Source organism: Aplosporella prunicola (assembly GCF_010093885.1).
Source record: "Aplosporella prunicola CBS 121167 unplaced genomic scaffold K452scaffold_67, whole genome shotgun sequence".
Lineage (NCBI taxonomy): Eukaryota > Fungi > Ascomycota > Dothideomycetes > Botryosphaeriales > Aplosporellaceae > Aplosporella > Aplosporella prunicola.
The window spans coordinates 1-16739 of NW_022983595.1; the positions used below are offsets into that span (position 1 = coordinate 1).

A 16739-nucleotide genomic window follows, 5' to 3' on the forward strand; every position below is an offset into this window, starting at 1 on the left:
AAAAAAAAAAACACCGCATCCGCAACGGCAACGACGACGACAAAAAAGCAAGCAAGCAAGCAAGCAAGCCAAAACAGCCAATAAATCACTACCGAACCAAGCAACCAAATCTATACAACGCAACAACACCACACAACACACACGCACACGCACAAATCATACAAACAAAAGCCAACAACAACCCGACAAAGCCACCGAACCGATAAACAACAACAACAAAAACAACAACAAAAAAAGCCCTCTATCAAACAACAACGAAACAAGAACCCCCGCTAATCGCATTACAAAGACCCTACCAACAGACAGCCAACAAACAAACAGCCAAACGCAAATGCAAACGCAACCCACGCTATCAAGTAAGTACAAGCCAGACAAAACCCCCAATCCGAAGTAAAGGTTTACGAACCGAGACGGAACGAATGGGAAAGAGGAAGAGAAGGAGAAAGAGCTAGGAGAAACGAAAACGAAACGAGACGGAGCGAAATGAAGAGAAGGGAAGACGGGAAGAAAAAAAGGAGGAACTGAAACAGTGGGAAGAAGAACAGCCTAAACCACCACCACTCATTCCGCTACTGCCACTCTCGCCCTCGAACGACCTCGCCATCGACATCGACCTCAACCGAACCAAAAAGAGAAGAAGAGGAGGAACAAGAAGAAGAGAAAAGAAGAAAAACAGACCCCCACAACCACGAGCGAACGCAACGAAGCAACGCGGACCAAACCAAACCAAACCACTCGTCCTAGCAGAAGAGGTCGTCGAACCCGAAAGAAAAAGAAAAAAAAAAAAAAAAAAGAGAGCAAGGCAACCCTCCCCTTCAAACCTCCTCTCGTACCCCCAACTACCCAACCCTAACCACGACTCTCACCCCCAGCGCCCTTGCCTCTCTCACAGCGCAAGCCAAGCACGCCCGCCCCACGCGCGCCACCACCGCATGCTCGCCGCGCTGCGCGCACCACGCCCGCGCCAGCACCTCCTGGTCGGCGCCGCCGCGCGCATCCACGACCAGCAGCGCGCCACCGGCTCCGCTGCCGCCCGCTCCCGCGTTTCCACCAGCACCTGCACCAGCACCAGTGCACTCCTTGCCCTCGCGCTCGCCTACCCCCTCCATACCACTACCGCTGCATCCACCACTGCATCTCCCATCACAGCACCCCACCCCCTCCCCTGAATCTCCACTCTCCTCGTCCTCATCCCCGTCAACGTCCCCATCATCATCCGCAGTCAACAGGCTCGCGCTCTCTCCGGCTCCAATCCCAATGCCAATCCCCGCCGCGCCAGCCGCCAGTGCCGCCGCAGCCACAGTGCGGTACCGGGCGCCGGCGTGCAGTGGATGAGCCGGCGCACGCCGCGACGACACTCTGCTGGGCGACGGCGAGGGCGCGGCGCCGTTCTGCGTTGTGCCACTGCCGTTGTTGCTGTTGCTGTTGCTGTGCGTGGGCCCCGTGCCAGCCGTGCTGCTGCGGCGCGAGTCCTTGGACAGGCGCGGCGGCTGCAGCTGCTGATTCTGCGTCTGCGTCTGCGTCTGCTGGAGCGACGACTGCGGCGACAGCGTCGGCAGCGGCTGCAACAGCAGATTGTTACCCGACGGGCTAGACGGGCTCGACGGGCTCGAGGGCGAAGTCGGCGACGTCGAGCCCGCCGTCCCAGGCGGCCCGGACACGACAGGCGCCAGCTTCAGCGCGGCCGCCGTCGCGGGCGGCGGCGTGCACGGGTGCGCCGCGACGAAGAAGACGTCGTGCGTCAGGTGCAGCGTCGTCTCGACGATGCCAATCGTGTTGCCGTCCTCCAGCTGCTCCTCGACCTCAAACGTCAGCGCGCCCGTGTAGCTCGGCCCCGCGCCCGCGTCCGACTCCTCTTCCGTGTCCGAGTCGGCGCGCGGGAAGAACGGCCGGTCCGACTGGTGCAGGTCGAAGCGGCTGAAGCGCACGCCCGGCCGCCGGATCGTCTCGTCGTCGCGCGGGATGATGAAGTCGGCCCCGCGCGCCTCCGCCTCCGTCTTCCCTCCCCCTCCTGCCGTGAAGCTCGAGTCGCGTGAAATGCGCTCTCCCGCCTCGATGCGCGCTCTGGCTTTCCTGCCGTCGCTGCGCCCACGCACCTTCCTCTCCTCGGCCCACGTCGGCATCGGCACCGTGCTGGCCACGTCCACCCAAATCGCCTCGCACCCCTCGGGCACGACGGGCACGCCGACCCAGCCCATGCATTCCTTCGCCTCCTCCATGGCCGCCATGACGCGCCCGATGACGCTGCCCTTGCTCCACCAGCTCTTCCCGCCGTACGTAAATCCGCCGCACAGGTTCGCAAAGTTACCCAGCGCCGCAATGGCGCGCTTGTCGTTCTCCAGTAGCGTGCTGATGAGCAAGTGCGACATGGCCTCGCCGGGCAGGATCAGACCGGTGAGGTAGCTGCGGCTCAGCCAGCCACCAACATTGGGCGGGCCACCGTTGTTGTGGTTCGAGCTCGGATGGCTGCTGTCCTTGCGCAGCAGCGCGGGCCGTCGCGGAGGAGCCTGGGCCGCGGGAGGCGAGGCAGCCTGGAGCGCAATGGACCGTCCGGTGCTGTTTCGAGTCAGCTGAGGCCGCCATAACGTATCGTCAAAGTATCCGCCGGCGTGGTGCCCGGACCGCGGCGTCGGAAGGGGTGATTCCAGCGGTGTGCGGTAGAGGCTTGGCGTTGGTGTCTGCGTCGGCGTTGCTTGGGACTGGATCTTCGATGACAAGCTGCTCGACACCTCTTCGACATTGGGCCAGCCGATCGCTTCCGCAAAATGAAGAAGCCCCGAAAGCTGGCGATCTTGATGGCGCGGGCGCAGCCAGAATTCGGTTTCGGCCGGGTTGGCGGGATGCTCTTCACCACGATTGACGCTCAGGGCAGAAAAGAACCCCCTCTTCCGTGGCATGGGCACGGACGGCGTCTCCTCGAGCACCTCGATGTTCTCCAAGAATCGCCTGGCCAGCACGAGATCCCAGTCCGTCTTCCTCGTCCTAAGGCTGGCAAAGTTGCGGACCTCGGCGGCCGTAAGGTTGATCCCGTTGGTGACCTCTTCCATACTGAGTCCGGAGATGGCGTCCAGGCGGAGCAGCAGCTCCGACGCGAGCAGCACCTGCAACAAAAACATGTCCCGTTCGCTGTATGGCTGCTCGAACCCATAGGCATCATGCTCCGACTCTTCCGGCGTGCTCGGCTCCCAGAGCAACTTGCCCAACCGTATCCGCCACTCCACAATGCTAAAGTCCCGCCAGATTCCCTCAATCCTCAACACCCTCATTAACGTCTCGATTTGGACCTTTAAACCGGTAGGATCTCCCGTGCTTCCGTCGAACCTCGGAGGGGTAAGAAACTTGCCGAAAAGATGCGCGTACAGTTCTCCGGGCTGCTGGTGATCCAAAATGCTAACCTTTCCTCCCGATTCCTGGTAAGTCTGGTGATACTGCCCAAGCTCTTTCAGTCTTTCGTACATCAAACGTAGATCCAGCCACTTGATGCCCAGCTTCTCCGGCGTCTCCTCCAGAACTTCACGATTCCGGCTCGCCTCCATTTCGTCTCTCTCCTCGGTCCGCAGGTTATCCGAATACGGAATCTCCAGGAAATGTTCGAAGCCGACGCATCCAGGTTCGTGAGCTTGGAGGCCGAGCATGCTAGGAACTTCTACTACGTCAATATCATACCCCACGCGCGGCGTCGCCTTGCTGTCCTGAGCTTCGACGGTCCGGAGGTGCGGCCGCAAGGTGGCCGCCGAAAAGGCCTCGTGGGAGAGCTGGGGGGAATCGCTGACATCTCGGACCGCAAGGTTGCCGTTGTAGGGAAAGTCGACGCTGGGCCGGCGACGACCTTTGGTTTTTTCGACGGAGAAGACGGGCGCGCCAGAGAAAAGAGCCTTTACCTCGTCATCGGACAGGCCTGCCAGATTCATCGTGTGTCAGCCTTGCAGTGTTCCTTGTTCCCGTTTCCCCTACCGCTCCTGACGTGATGGTCGCCAGCGGATGGTGATCCGTCCACCACCACCGTGCGGCTGGGTAGCAGATCAGGAGGCATGGCAAACACGTACCCCTCTGCTCCTCGCCAGGCGGCTTTTCCGCGCTGGGCTCGACGTCGGGCTGCTGGACGGGCGGCGCTTCGAGCGTCTCCTCGACGGACGGCGTGGCGCGCAGGGTCGTCTGCTCGTCGGTGACGGTCGACTTGGAGCGGTTGTACTTGCGGAGAGTGCGGCCGACGGCCTCGGGGATGCGCGACTTGCGCGGCGGCGGGGGAGGCGGCGGTGGCTTCATGGGTTAGGGCCAGATGGTCTCTTGAAGACAGCGGGGAAGGAGGATACACACGTCGTCGTGGAACTGCTTCTGGTCGGCGTCGTCATGGTGCGGGGGTTGCTCCTGCTGTTGCTGTTTGGGCTGGAGGGCGTCGCGGAAGGGCGCAAACAGATGGCGCAGCAGGTCGCGCTTCCTCAGCTTGCGCTTGTTGTTTCCGTGGGCCTTCTCGCTCGGCTGGGGAGTGCCATCTTTGTCGGCGGCGGCCGTCTGGCGCTTCCGGAAGCCGAAAGGCATGTCGCACCGGGGTGGAAGGCGGGGTTGACGATGTGGTGTCTAGGAAAAAACGATGACATCAAGGCGAGGGCCCCTATTGTTTATTATCGGCAGGTAGGAAAAAACAGCGGCATACACCGCTCCTGGCCCGATGTCGCGCGACCCTGGCTCAGCACAGGTCGGCGGTGGGTTTCGTGGTGTGGGGAGAGGGCGCGCTGCAGCGGCTGCACAACCTGACTCGGCCGGCTGCCACGCGCATTTTTTGTTTCGAAGACGCCTGCAAACTGGGCAGCGATCCTGGCGAGGATCAGGCCCAGCCTTCAGATGGCAAAGCGGCCATTGGCTGCCAGCCGCCGGCCAACTCACAGCGTGCCTGGTGTCGTGGTGCGTCGTAGGGCCAGGCCGGTGGGTCGTCGAAGGCCGTTGGAAGCTTGGAATCTTCTACGAATGGGTGAGCGGAAGGCCCGTGTGATCGGCCGAATCCACCGAATCTCGCCCGTCAGCCACTCGCGGCCCCGCGGATAGACGCGCCGGGATGGGCCTTGTAAGTGTGTGTTGGATGAATCCTGCAGGGCTGCGTACCTACCTTTCTTCCTCACCCCACCACCCACCGGTCACCTGGCGAGAACGACCACGTAGAGAACGCGAATGCAGACCCGCAGTCTAGGTAGAGATCCCAGAGCCTCAGGCGAGATCCAGAGCCCCATGGCCAATGGGAAGTGTACAAGTTGGCGAGATGGCCGTGTGAAAGTGGGAAATGGAAGAAAAATTGAGAAAGAAAGTGATGCCTGAAGAAGGAAAAAATCGATGCCTGAGGAAGAAAAAAAAAGTGATGCCTGAGGTGTCGAGGTGTCCATGTCAGGCAGAAGGCAGATTGCTGCCTCAGGCGGAAACGCAAGGCAGAAAAAGTGCACGTGAGTTGGAGCTGGTGTATGCCTGAGGCATGACATGACATTGTTGCCTGAAAATTCGAACGAACGTCAGGCACCAAACCTCTGCCTGATCTCGACACCTGACAAGGCAACAACATTCTCTGCCTGACACACAACACTCACCTCGTATAAATCCTGGAATAATTCCGCCCGCGGCCCCCAAAATGCGGCGACCGACCGGACGACCACGATATTTTTGGCCCCTCATATCCTCGCTCAGGCCCTGCTCATCGCAACTTATTCACCCCCTACGGGGTCCGCCCCGTCGCCCGCCCTGGCAAGCCTGACTAACGCACATGCGCCCTTTTTCGCTTGGACGGGAGCCGGGAGGCTCGCAGGCCGGCCGCGTAACTCGGGTGAGGCGCGCCATTGCGGATCCTTCAGCGGACCGCCTTCCGTTGGCGGACCCTAAACTGGCGGCAGCGGGGGGATCCTGCCCAAGACGGCCAAGATTCGCGCTCCTACGCGAGTTGTTGCGGCAGAATCACGACTCAATCTACGCGACTGAGTCTCGTAGATTGCTGCTCCAACCCCGCATTTGTCTTGCCTGTAGTGGCACAGTCGCTCGTCAACTGTGACGGCCCCCAAATCGGATCTCATGCTTGCATCTACCTCCAAATATCCTTTACTATCCGTGGTCGCCCTTTAAAAGGCTGCCCGGGAAGCCGCTTCTTCGGTACGCTCTTTTTTTTCCGCATTCCACTCTCTTAACCACGTCCAACTGACTCTCATTCACCATGTCTTTCGAAACCTACGACTACATCGTGTGCGGGTAAGGCCGCCCTCCCCCCTTGCCACTCAGGCCCCCGCCCCCCAATACTCATATTTTCTTTCGCAGTGGTGGCACCGCTGGTTGCGTCGTCGCCGGCCGTCTGGCTGAGGACCCCAACGCAAAGGTCTGCGTGATCGAGGCCGGCCCCGACAACAAGGACCTCGAGAATGTTCACATGACTGGCGGCTGGTCGCAAAACTTCGACAAGGAGACCGACTGGAACATCATCGCCGAGCCCACCGCCGGCGTCAACTTCCGCCGCGTCAAGAACAGCAGGGGTAGGTTCCTTGGTGGCTGCAGTGGCTTGAACGGCACTCTGTGCATTCGTGGTACCAAGCAGGACTATGACGACTGGGGCCTGCCCGGCTGGTCGGGCGAGGACATGTGGAGGTGCTTCGCCAAGGTGAGTTTGGTTCCTGGTGTTGCTGCTCACTGATCGCTAACTTTGTCAGGCCGAGACTTTCCACCCCAAGGACTGGCATGATGCTGCCATGGAGCAGCACGGTACCAAGGGCCCTCTGCACACTGAGCCTCACGATCTCGCTCCCATTTCCCAGCGCATCATGCAGTCTCTTGAAAGCCAGGGTCTGCCTTACAACGCCGACATGTTCACCACTGGTAAGCTTCCCACTTCGAAGGTGTCGTGTACAGTGGGCTAATAGATGCAGGCGCCGTCGCTAACGGCTGCGGCCACGCCCCCCGTACCGTCCACCAAGGTCTGAGGACCACTGGTGCCGACTTCATCACCAAGGACCAGAAGCGTGACAACATCACCATCAAGACCGACTGCATCGTCGACAAGGTGGTGCTGGAGAAGAAGGACGGCGAGCTGGTCGCCACGGGCGTCGAGATCTTCGTCAAGGACGCGGAGAAGTCGACCATCGTCAAGGCCACCAAGGACATCGTCCTGAGCGCGGGCGCCTACTGCAGCCCCGCGATCCTGATGCGCTCGGGCATCGGCGCCAAGGACGAGCTCACCAAGGTCGGCATCGAGACGGCGGTCGACCTCCCCGGTGTGGGTAAGAACCTGATGGACCACGCCATCGTGTTCGCGTTCTACGAGGTGGACAAGCCGGGCCTGACCAACGATGAGTACGCGCACCACACGGGCGGCCTAGCGGCGAGCTACAAGCTGTGGAAGGAGAAGAAGACGGGTTTCCTGTCGACGTTCCCGTTCGGCGCGTTTGCATACGCGCGCATTGAAGACCGCCTGCAAGACTCGCGCAAGTGGCGCGAGGCCACGCGCCCCGTCATCGGCGGCAAGCAGCGCGACCCGATGGGCCTGCTGCCGAACCAGCCGAACATAGAGTTCTTCAACACGGAGCTGTACGGAGGACCGAAGCAGTACATTGACGCGCCGGGCGACGGGCAGCACGCCTTCTCGATCATCACGGAGCTGTTCTCGCCGCGGTCGCGCGGCACGGTGACGCTGGACTCGAAGGACGCGCGCGCCAACCCCGTCGTCGACCACAACTACCTGGCGGACCCGCTGGACCTGCTGGTGCTGTCCGAGGGCTGCGCCATGGCCAACGAGGTTGTCATGTCGGGCAAGGGCACTAAGGACGTGGTCAAGGGCGCGTGGCCGCCGACGGCCAAGCACCACACGTTCAAGACGCGCGAGGACTGGGCGCCCTATGTGCGCGAGCAGGCCACGACGTGCTACCACTCGGCGGGCACGTGCAAGATGGGTCAGGACAGCGACCCTATGGCCGTCCTGGACGCGCGCCTCCGCGTCCGCGGCGTCAAGGGCCTGCGCGTCGCTGACTGCAGCTCCATGCCCCTGCTGAACCAGGGCCACAGTAAGTTCTCCCCTCCCCCCTCTTTTGGCGCTGCAGTTGGACAAAAGCTAACGACAAGACAGCCCAAATGCCGGCTTATGGCATTGGCGAGCGCGCCGCGGAGCTGGTCCTCGAGGACCACAACCCCAAGGCCTTTGTTATTAGGTAAGGGATGAGGATGGGTGCGAGCAAGGAGTAGGGAGCGGTGCGGTTGGTGGAGGCTCGGTCCAGCGCAGCGCGCGATGGTTCCGGGCGTGTACTATAATGTCAGGCGCGAGAGGCGCTTCTTTTGGTTCTTCCTTCGAACATGTCGTTTAGTATATGAATTTTTTTCTTGCACAGAACACACACAGAGAGTGTGAAAGCGAAAGAGAGAGAGAGAATGACTGAGAGAAAGAAAGAGAATACAAACAACACAACCCAACACACAGCACAACACAGCACAGCACAAACAGGAGAGGAAGGAAAGCGGTACCACCGCAGTGCAGCCTACCTAACCAGCCAGCCATCCTAGGTAATAACGACTCACTCAGGCTCTTGATGCGGTAGCACCAACCAACCAATTAAGAGCTACGACTCGCGCATATTACAACTTGGTATACAATATAGACTGGCGCCCCGAGTCGTGCGTTTAGCGCAACAGCGAGTCGTGGGCGAGGACGTTGAGTCAGGTGGAGATGAAAGTGGAGGCGTGTGTGTATCCATAGGGGAGCGTGGTCGTGCTGGGAGTAAGGGATGTGTTTTCGCCTCGCTCTTGTTCTGTAGGTTCGGTTCGGTTCTTGTTGAGCAAGCTTTGTTTGGAGCTGGTGTTATGGTCTGGGGGGTTGGTTGGTTGGTGTGGTGGTGATGGTGATGGTGATGGGTTGTGCAGGGCAGGGCAGGGGTTGTGTTGTGTAGGTTGGACGCGATGGAAGGAAGCGTGCCCCGCAGACGTCATCATCGTCCCGTCGTCCCGTCGTCGTAGTCTAGTTGCGGCACCCGGGGGTGGGGCGGGACGCTTCTGGGCGGATGACGGATGATGACCGTGGGCGGCCTTGGCTTGGTTTGGTTTGGTTGGTTTCGTTGACGACGTGCTTGCGATGGGTTGCGATGGGCGGTAGGAGTTCTAGAAGGAAAGGTACACACCTATTATTTCCACCCGTCTTTATCCGCTACATACCTAACCTCAGCTCACGTCACCTCAGCTCAGCTTGTCTCAACGACCCGTACCCCGTACAGCATAACAACAAAAATAACCAAACACACGCCCGGCGTCTTTATTAATCATCATCCGCCACGGCGAGATCGAGTGCTCGCTCGGTAGCCGGTGCACGAGGCGTGCGGAGCTGCCGCTAGCGAGGGATGGTGAGCGCCGTGTCCGTACGTGCTACGGGAAGCACGCTGCTGGGGAAGGAGCGGCTGTTTGCTGAGGGATTTGGCGGGGTGTTTATGCGTTTGTTTCCTTGTTTGTTGTTTGGGGTCGAGGGTCTACGTTCTTTTTTTCCGGAAGAGCAGCTGATGTGAGGTCTTCTCGTCTCCTATATACTACGCTAAGTCTAAGGTCGAACGTCTAGGTTCTCTCTAATAGAGTAGGTATCTAAAGTAAAGTCTATTTATTTAATAACTACTATATTCCCCTCATGCTAAAAATATATATTAAGACCGATATTAAAAAACTAAACCTCTATAAGTAGAATACGTAGTAGAAGTAGAGTCTTTTATCTATAACTACTACTCCTATCGCCCTATCCCCTAACCGACTCCGTCCTCTACCGTTGCATACCGTTATAGTATATTATATAGTATATAAAATCTCTAGAATAAACCGTATAGAAGCGGACGAAAGAGAATATAGAGTACTAATTACTAATAATAATATTCTATCTTATAGTAAATATATTGAGCGATGCTAATTAATAATACTATAATTAGGAAAAAGAAGGTTAAGCGAAGTTATATATGGCCTCTAAAAACCTTAGAGCTCCTACTAAGAAGCCTAGTTAGGTAGTAATTAGAAGTTCTAGGAAGGCGATTAGGGGCTTAAGCGGATAACCGTCCGACTAAAATAGGCTTCGCTAGGACGAAGCTATTTTCGTTTTTAATTATCAATTAGATAAACTATCCCGTACGCTTATAAATATGGTTTTAGACGGGACGGTCTAAATATCGACGGGACGGTTGACAACCCTGCTGGAAACACGTCTATACGACCTCTTACCTAACGCAATACGAAGCCGTCGGTACCCATATCCCTACGCAAACAGTACGCGCAGGCGAAGCGGCAGCAAAAGCGCGCATAAACGCTAGAAGGATACGGAAGTAGCCAGGGTTGCGCACGGCTTAGTGAGCTCGTATGCGCGGGCACGGGTCGGCTCGGCTCGGCAGGTGGGCTGGAGGGATAGTCCGGATGGGGAAGCGGGCTTCGATGCTGGTGAAGAATGCGCGTGTATGCGGACTGGCAGAGGCAAAAAAGTCTTAGGTAGGCGAGGGTTGCGAGGGGTTGGTGGCAAGAAGTGCGGTGCTGGCTGATGATGGGTGAGGTATATAAAGGCGAGCAAGTGCGCTGGAGAGCGAGAGAAGCCAGGCACATGGGCAGGTGTTTGTCTGGTTGGATCCTCAGTCACCTCTGTTCCTCCCTCTACCTCCACCCTGAGCTCGAGCACCACGTACACAGCATTACCCTATCCTAACGCACCGTGCGCGCCCCCACGCTCCTCGCGCTTCTAACACCCGCTACCATGGCCGCGGCCGCGGCCCCGGCTAACTCTTCTTGCGCCGCCCCTGCCGACTGCTTGCGCTTTCTCGGCCTGGAGAGCACGGTCAACTTGCGCCCGTTTGATCGCTACCGCAGGGTGCATTTCAGTGTGCAGGACGCCGGCGTCGAAGGGCACGCTGGCGTTGCCGAGTGCAGTGCTCGCTGGGACAAAGACGGGGAGGGCTGGCCGCATGGCCTAGTGAGTTTAATCGCTGCTCTCTCGAGCCGGGGCTTTCGTTTGCCGTTCATGTCGTTGGGTTGTGAATGCGGCAGGCCAGTCAGTGAGTGGAAGCATGCATGTTGACTGACCTTGCGCGCATGTGCGCTACGATAGATCCCCTGCACAAACGCCACGTCCAGCGGCGACGACTGGAGCTGGAGCATCGCCAACTACGTCGACGCCCACACGTTTGACATTGAGCTCGCCCACCGCTGGCTCTCTCACGTGTACGTCGTATCTCTCCCTCTCCCTGCTAACCCACCCCAATACAAAAACTATGAATTACATCTGTGCTTACTTCCTACCTCCTACACCCCCGCAGCCCTGGAATAGGAGCCCAGTACACCCGCCGCTACGCCACGGCTTCCCAGAGCCTGTACTGCCATACGTCATCCTCGTCCACCGAGTGGTGCAGAGGCGACGTGCAGGATGTGCCTGTTACGCAAGTTATGGGGTATGAGTGAGAAGATATTGGGGGATGGGGTGAGGGAAGAGGACAGAAATATGCGAACGGAAGAGTATGAGATAAGAGGATTTTTTTTTAATCTGCTGCTTTATAGTCCACGCTCTTTACAATTTAGTATGTTATGGTTATATATATAGTTTGCTAACTAAATTATTCTCTCTAAGACGACGCCTATTAGATGCCCGTTAGAGTATAAATTTTAAATCCTTTTAGCCCGCTAGATAAGTAGTTTATTCCTTTAACTACCTAGTTTAAATGCAGACGGAATGTACTATTAAGTCATACTCCAAACCAGCACCTAGCACCCCATCCCTCTCCAACCACCGTGAGCACCAGCCTTCAACATCACACCAACGATAGCCACACACACACACACACGAACCTCAATCAAGATCTCATCGTATTGCATTCATTCAGCCCAGTCCAGTCCAGTTCCGGCACGCCATCCCATCCCAATTCATTCCGCACCATTCCGTACCACGCCATTCCACCCCAACCAATCCGTACCATTCCACCCCAACCCATTCCATCCCATCCCATCCCGTTCTGGGCCGTTTCCGTTTCCGTCCGCCCAGCCAACACCCCGCCTTATACCGCACCCAAGAGAGAAACCGAGGGAGAGAAAGAGAGAGCAAACAAGCTGCAAAATGCAAAATGCAAGCAAGCTCTCCAGCAGCGACAGCAGTTAAGACGCACCACCTGTCGTGCGAAAGTCCAAAGCCAAAGCCGGGGCTAGATCCAGTCCCAGTTCCAGCCCCCGTGCATGTGCAAGTGCGTGCTACGGATCCATGCCAATACAAGTCGTGTCAAGTCAAGCCAAGCCAGGTCAAGTCGAACTGAGCTGAACCGAACCGAATTGAGCCGAGTAGAGTAGAGTGGAGTGGAGCCAAGAGAAAAGCCAATGAGAAGAGCGGCAACGCGTGTGAGCGTGGTAGTGCGTATGCAAGCAAGCAAGCAAGCATCAACCACCCAAAACCCCCCACCCAAGACGGAGCCGAAACCCTAAAAGTGCGGCGGCGGCTTGATGCCCCAGCCCTCATCGCTCTTGTCCCTGCAAAAGCGCGCACGCGCGTAGTCAGACTGATCTTAACAAGCGCTCTGAACGGCGTGTGCGCCAATAAAACAAAAGACAAGCATTAACGGAGGAGGGAGAAGGGAAGAGAGGGAGAGAGGAGAGTCAGAAAAAGGGCTCGAAAGAACAGTAACGAAAAGAAAGCAGAAAGAAAACAGAAAACTTGGTGAATTATTACGTGCAAGCAAGCGTAGCGATATATCGCAACAGCATTAGCAGCCCCAGCAAGCAAGCACCACGCACACAACAACAACAACACTCACGCAATTATCCACCACGCGCCGCCCAAGATGCCGATCAGGATGATGGCCGTCAGAATGCCCGCGCCAGCCTTATCGCCCAACGTCACCTCGTCGTAGATAATCGGCGCCTTGGCGCTATGCGCCCCCGCGTTCGGGTCGCCGCGGCTCGTCCCGCCCGTCTTGTTCGTCAGCGGCCCGGCAACCGTGTGGATCAGCGCTGTGCCCATGACCTCGAGCACGCTCATCTGCTCGCCCACGCCGAAGCTGCCGTCGTTCGTCCCCGTGTACCACCGCAGCCCGCATTGCCGGCTGTTGTCGCCCGCGTTGCAGATCTTGACCGCTGCTTGCCGCGACGCTTCCAGGATCGGCTGCAGCATGTCCGCCGTCCAGGGCGCGACTTTCATGCTTGACGCCATCCAGCGTGAGAGGTAAGCTTTGAAGGAGCGTTGGTCGATGTTGCATTTGTCGTTTGGCTCGCAGGCTACTTCAGTCATGACATTTTGGGCCTCGTTGGATACGAAGACGCTGAGGCCTTTGATGATGCCTTCGGTGCGTTCGCGCCAAATGCCTTGCTCATCGCCATTTTCGGCGCTCTGATGGCTATTAGCGAGGAAGGATGGATGTGCGGGTTCGACTTACAATGTTCCACATGGTCGCCGCGCCGTACAAGAACACACCGGCGTTGTAGGTCCACTGGATGTGGTTGAGTTGAGTGCAGTTGAGCTTGTCGTCGGTTCCATCGTAGAAGTGGTAATCTTGGCTCATCAAGCCGGCCGCCTGGGTCCACTCCCATGCCTTGCTGGCCCACTTGGTGTAAGTCGAATTGCCAGTGTATCGGCCGAGGCGAGCGGCGATGTTGAAGAAGCAGCCTTGCGAAATGGTGTTTTTGTAGTTGTAACCATTGTTGAATGGATAAATCTGCCACTTGAGACCGCCGCCGCAAGTCTCATTGTCCCAGCGGGTCGTCTGGCCGTTGAAGACGGCCTGGGCGAGCGCCAACCAGCCCGGTTGGTCCGCAGGTGGGTCTGGGTAGCGGTTCTCTGCCGCTGACATTGCGGCCATGCCCCAAAAAGCCTGGTCATCGTTACCGAGCGACTTGGACTGGTTCGGCGGCATGTAATCCTGGTCCGGCCCGATCTGATGCAGCATCGCCTGCGTCGTGATGGCGTTCCATTCGGTGTCGCCCGTATAGTACCAATAATCTATCAGAGCACCAAACATGGCGCCAGCCTCCCACCAGTAGTATGGAGCTGGCAAGTTGCCTGGTACGTCGCCTGGCCGGTAGCCGGTGTAGTATGACACCATGTCAGTCGCAACTGTCTTCATGCCGGTTTTGATCGACTCTAGGGCGGCCTGTCAGCTCAGCTCATAACTTAATGGCGGGGTCCGAGGAACTTACGTTCATTAGTCCATTCGACGTCGATGGCAACCGCGCCAGATGCGCCGAGCAGCAGTGTGCTCGCAATTTGAGAGAACTTCATTTTGCGAGTGAAGGGATGATGGATGATCGTCAGGTCGCGCGTGGCAGCTCAGCTCGGGTGGCGATCTTGAGCGCCTTTGAAGGCACAGGACAAATTCTACAGCTCTCGCGCCGCCAGAGGCGATCGGACAGGCTGGTGAGTCCGGATCGACGATAGCCGGGCGAGACGATCGAGAAAGGTGGTTATTGCGTCGACCAACTGGGGAGCGGCGGGTGGTGGAGCGAGCGGGAGCGAAAATCCGGGGAACGGACCGGTCGTGTCTCGGAGGATAGTTGCGGAGGCAGGTGTCGGAAAACGAGCGTGATGGGGGAGAGAGGGTGTGAAAGCGGGAGAAACCAAGGGGCATGTAACGGTCATGGACGTATCCCCATCTAATACGGCAGCTGTCTTTGGGGTTTCCTTGGCCCCCCAGCGGCGAGCGGATGGCTGGCGAGACAAGCATCTTGGCCGACAAATATAGTAGGGGCCAAGCCGGATGGGGCGAAAATTACGGCCCCGCCAAGCGGTAAAGAATGCGCGCGAGCTGCAGTGTTGCATCACCACTGGAAACGGCGGGCGTCGCAGTAAGTCATACGCTCACTCGGCGCAGTGAGTGTAGGTACAAAGTGAATCTATCCAATTCTCAACAGTCTGGCATACCGACCTAGTGACGACAGTGACTGCAACGACGCGACGACGCATATGCACTGTGGCTGAGTTCCTCTTGGCCCTCTCGGCCCCATCCTTGGTTCCTTGGGTTTTGGCGCGCGCGCAGCACTGCCGCTTCACGTGACCGACCAGCCTTCGGGCTTGCTTGTTGGCTAGCTCATTGACGAGTGCAGTGCTGGCGGTTGGGCACTCAACTTTCTGCAACTTTCCTCTACTGTACTGCTCACGACAATTTTACGTTTTCACGACCCCCAAAGCACCCCCCCTACTGCGGACAGGAGCCGTTAGAGTTGCTGTTTCGGACACGAATCAGAGTTATCGCTCGGATTCTGAGCTCAGCCTCTCTCCCTTCTAGCCCAAAGACGCATTCGCCTGCCAACCACCTCACTCTTCCCGAACAACCCACCTCCAGAGCTTCGCCTTCCACCGCAACCACCAACCCTCGCGACCGCGCGACCGACACAACACTCCTCCCACTCGAAATCCTCACTCCGCACTTTCCGCAGCCATGGCCGACCGTGAGCAACCCTACGACCCCTACATTCCCTCCGGAGGCAACAATGCCGCTGGCGCCAACGGTGGCAACCACCGCACCGCGGCTCTTCAGGCGGTAGGTCTTTATTCTCCCGCTTCACGCCTGTCGCGACGCCGCACACCTGCAGCAAAGCGACTGCCAGCCATCTACGACCGGCGCGAGCGACCGGCAACAAGGCCTCAACGCGGCTTCTGTCGCACCCTCGATGCGAGGGCACGAGCGGCTCTCTGCGGCCCGGGATCCCTCGGAAGCAAGAGCTGGTTATCCTGCGCCACGCGAGGCTGTCAAAGAAAGGGGATTCCGCATGGTCGAAGCTCGCGGTCGAGCCGTCCGTGTCGCGGCCAGTTGCTGCTTCGCAGGTTGCTCGCAGGTCGCTCGCAGGCTGTGCAGGCCGCCCAACCCGCTGGCCGTCGCATTCCGAGGGCCATTCCTTGCTGACCAGTTTCTAGGAAATCGACAGCACCGTCGGTATCATGCGCGACAACATCAACAAGGTCTCTGAGCGTGGTGCCAGGCTGGACTCGCTTCAAGACAAGACCGACAACCTCGCCGTCTCCGCACAAGGCTTCCGCCGTGGCGCCAACAGGGTGCGCAAGCAGATGTGGTGGAAGGACATGAAGATGCGCATGTGCCTGGTCGTCGGCATCATCATCCTGCTCGTCATCATCATCGTCCCGTCCGGTAGGTCTCGGTCTGTCCTCGCTTATTGGCGGTACTAACGGAGCGCAGTGGTTGCCACCAAGCATTAAACAGATGCAGCCCATGACCTGAAACGCACCCATTTGCGAGACATGAGTGTCATGACGCAATGCACTGAGGCTCTTTCACGACCCTTGGAGCGCAACCTTTCACGTACTTGGCGAATATGGAGCGATGGGGTTCTTTCTTGCTGCATGCGGTCCCGGCTTGTAATAATTGATGTTCTCTCATGATAACCAAACACTACTACGTCAATCGACGATCGAATGGCTGGCCCTTTTTTAACTATAGACTTTTTGTGATGTGTTTTGATCGACAGGGTGCATGGATTAACAGAGAGCCAGGTTGCCGGGAAGGATGATGATGCTGACCATGTCCATGCTTGTGAGTTTGAGTCGAGGGCTGTAAGCTTTTGCAAATGGGATTTTTTTTTACCGCGCGCGAAGCGCTGTACGAACAAGGGAGGTAAGACGTTGCCGCCCGCTTCTCGTAAGACCACCGTGACTTGCCGGTGCCCGACATCGATGGGTAAATTCGATATAAAAAGATGCTGTTTGTGCCGCGATCATCAGAGAGGAGGCCCTGGCCGCTGGACGATAAATGCCCGAAGAAAACGCGAGGCCTACCCCATTTGTTAATCGA

General features: G+C 57.9%; 6 protein-coding genes across 6 annotated transcripts; 2 read left to right on the top strand and 4 right to left on the bottom strand.

Moving 5' to 3' along the window:
* Window positions 1-839: 839 nt before the first annotated feature.
* K452DRAFT_238319 (uncharacterized protein) lies at window positions 840-3911 on the bottom strand (the record flags this gene model as incomplete). Its single annotated transcript, XM_033537651.1, has 4 exons — window positions 840-1021; window positions 1178-1490; window positions 1665-2073; window positions 2116-3911. 4 exons carry the CDS (start codon window positions 3909-3911, stop codon window positions 840-842), a joined length of 2700 nt encoding a protein of 899 aa, XP_033391690.1.
* Window positions 3912-6084: 2173 nt separating this feature from the next.
* Window positions 6085-8542, top strand: K452DRAFT_280670 (GMC oxidoreductase). The gene is made up of 5 exons (XM_033539464.1): window positions 6085-6222; window positions 6289-6625; window positions 6675-6840; window positions 6891-8021; window positions 8084-8542. The coding sequence occupies exons 1-5, from the start codon at window positions 6188-6190 to the stop codon at window positions 8167-8169; spliced, it is 1755 nt and encodes a 584-aa protein (XP_033391691.1). The 5' UTR covers window positions 6085-6187; the 3' UTR covers window positions 8170-8542.
* K452DRAFT_149731 (uncharacterized protein) lies at window positions 8243-8588 on the bottom strand. The gene has a single exon (XM_033535525.1). The coding sequence runs from the start codon at window positions 8507-8509 to the stop codon at window positions 8315-8317; it is 195 nt and encodes a 64-aa protein (XP_033391692.1). The 5' UTR covers window positions 8510-8588; the 3' UTR covers window positions 8243-8314.
* Window positions 8589-10683: 2095 nt separating this feature from the next.
* Window positions 10684-10933, bottom strand: K452DRAFT_292770 (uncharacterized protein). Its single transcript, XM_033541440.1, has one exon. The coding sequence runs from the start codon at window positions 10925-10927 to the stop codon at window positions 10703-10705; it is 225 nt and encodes a 74-aa protein (XP_033391693.1). The 5' UTR covers window positions 10928-10933; the 3' UTR covers window positions 10684-10702.
* A 1818-nt stretch (window positions 10934-12751) lies between these two features.
* K452DRAFT_329924 (glycoside hydrolase family 76 protein) lies at window positions 12752-14215 on the bottom strand (the record flags this gene model as incomplete). The annotated part of the gene is made up of 3 exons (XM_033545082.1): window positions 12752-13327; window positions 13374-14077; window positions 14134-14215. The coding sequence occupies 3 exons, from the start codon at window positions 14213-14215 to the stop codon at window positions 12752-12754; spliced, it is 1362 nt and encodes a 453-aa protein (XP_033391694.1).
* Window positions 14216-15067: 852 nt separating this feature from the next.
* On the top strand, window positions 15068-16537 carry K452DRAFT_259808 (uncharacterized protein). Its single transcript, XM_033538507.1, has 3 exons — window positions 15068-15473; window positions 15848-16079; window positions 16128-16537. Exons 1-3 carry the CDS (start codon window positions 15372-15374, stop codon window positions 16145-16147), a joined length of 354 nt encoding a protein of 117 aa, XP_033391695.1. The 5' UTR covers window positions 15068-15371; the 3' UTR covers window positions 16148-16537.
* The last annotated feature ends 202 nt before the right edge of the window (window positions 16538-16739 follow it).

Excerpts from the sequence above, each read along its gene's own strand:
- K452DRAFT_280670 (XM_033539464.1), top strand. The coding sequence starts at position 6,188 with ATGTCTTTCGAAACCTACGACTACATCGTGTGCGG. Across the intron at positions 6,626-6,674 it reads TGTGGAGGTGCTTCGCCAAG|GCCGAGACTTTCCACCCCAA; the intron begins GTGAGTTTGGTT and ends TAACTTTGTCAG. Across the intron at positions 8,022-8,083 it reads CCTGCTGAACCAGGGCCACA|CCCAAATGCCGGCTTATGGC; the intron begins GTAAGTTCTCCC and ends ACGACAAGACAG.
- K452DRAFT_149731 (XM_033535525.1), bottom strand. The coding sequence starts at position 8,509 with ATGGCTGGCTGGTTAGGTAGGCTGCACTGCGGTGGTACCGCTTTCCTT.
- K452DRAFT_292770 (XM_033541440.1), bottom strand. The coding sequence starts at position 10,927 with ATGCGGCCAGCCCTCCCCGTCTTTGTCCCAGCGAGCACTGCACTCGGC.
- K452DRAFT_259808 (XM_033538507.1), top strand. The coding sequence starts at position 15,372 with ATGGCCGACCGTGAGCAACCCTACGACCCCTACATTCCCTCCGGAGGC. Across the intron at positions 15,474-15,847 it reads GCACCGCGGCTCTTCAGGCG|GAAATCGACAGCACCGTCGG; the intron begins GTAGGTCTTTAT and ends ACCAGTTTCTAG. Across the intron at positions 16,080-16,127 it reads CATCATCATCGTCCCGTCCG|TGGTTGCCACCAAGCATTAA; the intron begins GTAGGTCTCGGT and ends AACGGAGCGCAG.